At 44.8% G+C, this 4,205-nt stretch overlaps 1 protein-coding gene across 1 annotated transcript in view; it reads right to left on the reverse strand.

The window, feature by feature from the left end:
- The window catches only part of ERG28 (ergosterol biosynthesis 28 homolog), a 5,482-nt gene extending 2,973 nt beyond the window's left edge, over window positions 1-2,509 (reverse strand). Inside the window, exons 1-2 of the mRNA XM_007459754.1 lie at window positions 2,352-2,509; window positions 10-100 (exon numbers count right to left, since the gene is read on the reverse strand). Of these exons, the coding sequence (XP_007459816.1) occupies window positions 10-100; window positions 2,352-2,484 (224 nt within the window). The 5' untranslated portion in view covers window positions 2,485-2,509. The remainder of the gene's footprint in view (window positions 1-9; window positions 101-2,351) is intronic.
- Window positions 2,510-4,205: the final 1,696 nt, after the last annotated feature.

Genomic DNA, 4,205 nt, shown 5'->3' on the forward strand with positions numbered 1-4,205 from the left:
CTTACGTACATCTTGTTGTGAATGTCGATGGCGCAGAGGCAGCGAATCACTGATGAGAGTAGCGTCCAGATTCCAAAGGTCCGAGCTTGGAGGCCATTCACTGTGCAGCAGAAAAAAGCAAGAGTGTTGAGAAGGGAGGGTCAGGGTTCCCTCCAAACTCTTCCTACTTCACTGAAGGGGGCAGGGCGCTAGGCCTGAACTCCCCTTGGCTGGGCACAGAGGAGGCTCTGGTGCTGCACATGGGAACTTCAAACGCCTACAGCTGGGTGGGCGAGTTCCAAGAGTAGGAGCCCAACAGACAGCCCACTTAGGCAGTAACTCCTGGTTGCAGTAGTTTACGGCTCTGCCCTGGAAGCCGCTCTGGTGTTGGCGAAGCCCAGTGAGTCTGGATCCCGACAGGTTTGGGGGAACGTGGTGGAGAGTGGTTCTGTCAATACCGGATGCCTAGGAGGTCAGCAGTCTTTCAAGGCTGATACAGGAGATAACTCAGAAATACTGGGCTCCATCTAGATGCCCACACTTGGTCTTTAAGAGACCCAAGTCCCTGGGTCTGCTGAATCTTATGTGAACGAAGCCCTAACCAGGCTGGTTTCCTGTGCATGTGGGAAGGGAACAAAGCACTGTTTCTTTGGCATTTGCTGGGGCCACTCTGCTTTTGCTAGCTTCATTCTGGCGCTGCTGTATTGTCCTGAGTGTGGATCACACTCCATCATAACAGTGCTTCTTGACCCTGGACATTTATTAGAATCAATTGAAGACATTTTATAAAACTACCAAGACCTGGGTACCAGAACAGTTAAATGATACACTCTGGAGGTGGGCCCAGGGCCCACCTGGTATTTTCTAAAACCTCCCTGGCTTTGGTGATATTAATGTACCGGCATTGATCTAAGGCATCCAGTAGTGAGGAGGGGGAATACCAAAACGGTGAAAGCAAAGATACTTTCTTTGCTGGTCTACTGAGCAAGAGAAATTTTAAAGGACAACACTGACAACTGAAAGGTCTTTCAGGATTTTGCTTTAAGGATTTTTCAGCCTTTGGAAAACCAGACAGCAATACCAAATTCACAACCTTGAAGACCTTTAGATGGTAGTGAGAAAAAATTCCATATACCAAACAAATATCTAACTGTTAGCCCTGGAGGGCAACATTCTTTATAAAGCATTTTGATAGCTCTTCTGATGAAAAGGCAGGAAATTTCTCTAGTGAGTGAGATATAAAAGTGAAATATCTCACCAACCCTAACTAAATTAGGCATCAGGTGAAATTCTATGGGATGCTCCGGGATCCTGCTATGATCAGAAAAGTACCAGGACAGCCCCCAGGTCATGAGGGAGGAGGCATTTTCTACCCCTGGGCTTCTCTGTGTCAACTTTAAATTCAAAGGGCTAGACCAGACAACGTTTAAACCCTGTGAATCTATACAGGGTTCCTGGACCATCTGAGAACTGCACTGCAGGGTGAAAAGTGGAACTATCCTGCCCACTTTTCCAGGTTCTTTACACCCATTGTATTTGAGCTTTGTTCAAAGTAAGCCTTAGCCTACTTAGTTTCATTTTATACTCAGATATTACAGAAAAATGAGTTAGGTCAGAGCCTGAATCTGGGTTAGCTATAAATGTGACACAGAATTGTCAGCTACTGTGAAATGGTGCTGCAGCTCAAGCCTCCCCACACATCAGTGCAACAAAGCGCAAGCTGAAATGTGCAGACACTCTCAGCAGAGAGGCTCAGGACACTGGGAGAGGCCACCATGTGCCCGCGGAAGTTCAATTTGGGAGACCACCTTGGAGGGATTTGGGATATCTTCTCAGGTCTATGTCACGGTTTGAGAAGACCTTAGATTAGTAATTCTCCATCTGCAACGTAGGGTATAAACCATGTGCGCCACGATCTGATTTCTGAAAGGGGGCTGAGCTAATATGAAAAGCTTCTTTATGGTTTTCTAGTCGGGCACCACAGAATCACCAAGGAACTGTTTCCTCACTTGCCCTTGTAATGCTTTTTGTACAGACTAGCTGCCTAGGGCAGTGTGAAATGAATGAAAAGGTATTCAGAGAAGCTTGGGGGAAAAAAGGACCAAGTGCTATCCACCACGTCTCTTACTCTGTTGGCTGCCTAAGGCTAGATTAGGCAGCATCAGATTCACCTGGGAAGTTTTTAAAAAAGACTCCTGGGCCCCACCCGGGGAGGGGGGGGGTGAAAGATTCAGTAAGTAGGTCTGGAGAGGGAAATGGCCACCTGTGCTTTGTTTGATTTTAGTTTTTCTAGGTTATTCTAATGTATAGCCAGACGTGGGAACCACAGTTTAAGCCACTCCCACAAAGGATGCAGGTCTTTGCTTTCTTACCGAGGTCTGGCTTGCCAGTGTAGAGCTTTTCATAGAGAAAGGTGTGGTCTCGGAAGCTCTGTAGCGTGTTCCCCATGGCGATGATGGACACCATAACCAGCCAGCTTCGTAACACATTCAGGAACCGGCTCATGGCTCCCCTCAAATCTAAGAGGGCTTTTTGCTTTGGAAACAAAGGCAAAGGGCACGAGACAACAGATGGTTAGTGTACTTCAACCATAAGCTCACTCTCCTCTGTAGTTAACCTGTGTTCCACCCATGAGGGCTGTACTAAGCTTACTTGATCAGTCATTTCATAAACTCCTCTCCAAGTACCTGAGGCTCATCCACTCCCAGTTACCCTTCACAGGGTTGGCACACTGCCTTTGAATATCTACCTTAAATCAAAGTGTGCTGACCTTTACCCAGAGTGAAAAACGCTAAATAATGCAGTGGGTAAAAATGACAAAACCAGTGGAAAAAATGGAGAGAAGAAAGGGAACAGGAGAAAGGGAGGTGTACAAATATCACTATAAAGAAGTAAAATGGACTTCGGTGTAAGACTTACAGAAATTGGTCTCAATATTTAGTCATACTAATAGTGGTGAGTCAACAGTATACTTTGCAATAAGTAGCACAGTGCTTAGTTTTGTCTAAGGAATTTCTCCAAAAATATTAGCCTAAATCAGAACTCTCTTCTCTTGGCTGGAATCAGTCCCCTGGGATCTTTACTTCTAGCCTGGCGGTTCATGTCATTCCTTTGTAATGCAAGTGGCTCAAAGGTGACTATAAATCTACTAACAGATACCTGCCTGGCTACTGGTGACAGATCCTTCCAAGCACAGAAAAGCCTTGTACATTTGAGTGGAATCTATGGTGTGAGGGCAATATTTACATCCTTAGGTTTTCTCTACTGTGGTTCTCAGGTACACCATCCTCCATGAACTAGGAGAACAATCTAAAAGTTAAAAATAAATAAATTGCGGTGACTTGAGAACTAGTAAGAAAATCATATGGAGAACGAAACAGCAATGTTGGTGTTGGGTTAGCTATTACAATAGCTAACAGTTATTGAGCACCTGTATATGCCATGGACTGTGCCAAGACCCTATCATATATTATCTCATTTAATCCTTAAACAAGGTGGATAGACACTTAATATTTCCATCTTACAGATGAGGGTTGGCACAGAGAGGTTAAGTGACTTGCTTGAGGTTACACAGCTAATAGATGGCAGAGCTGAGATACGAAGCATGGTCTGTTGGTCTGTATGTTGCAAGACTGTCTCACTGTTTGAGAATATTTTGATGAAGTTTCCATTTTTGAGGAAGACAAGCATACCACAGCCACTTCTGTCTTCAGCTTGTATAGAAAATACCATCAGGTCATGTACTTTTTGTTTAAAAAACAAAACCTTAGATCAACCCTTGTTGAGCACTCAGCTTGGTTTAAGTAAAAACCATGTAGATAAAAAAAAATCTTATCATGGAATTGCTTCTTGCCATCTTCGTTATGTTTTCTTGGCCCATGGTTTATCTGTTGTCAGGTTAACTTCTTGGGCCTGAAGTGGCGATAGATTATCAGGCTTCCTTTGTCACTTCAGCAGTAGATGTTTCGTTATGTTCCTACACTACCCAGCTGAAACATATTAAAGTCAGCAATGGCTCAAGACAGTGTGAAGCACCAAAAAACAGAGTCCTAGAGGAGGAAGGGTCAATGGGTGAATCGCTCAGTGAAAATGGGTCACAGAAGTGGACTCTGTCCAAGTCCAGAGAGAATGGGGTTCTACTGGAATCACAAGCAGTTACAGCATGGGCCAAGATGTGCACACTCCCCTCCCCTGCCATCCTCCTTGTTTTCTCACTCTCCTTCAGC

The sequence above is a fragment of the Lipotes vexillifer genome, unplaced genomic scaffold (assembly GCF_000442215.2).
Source record: "Lipotes vexillifer unplaced genomic scaffold, Lipotes_vexillifer_v1.1 scaffold39, whole genome shotgun sequence".
Classification (NCBI taxonomy): domain Eukaryota; kingdom Metazoa; phylum Chordata; class Mammalia; order Artiodactyla; family Lipotidae; genus Lipotes; species Lipotes vexillifer.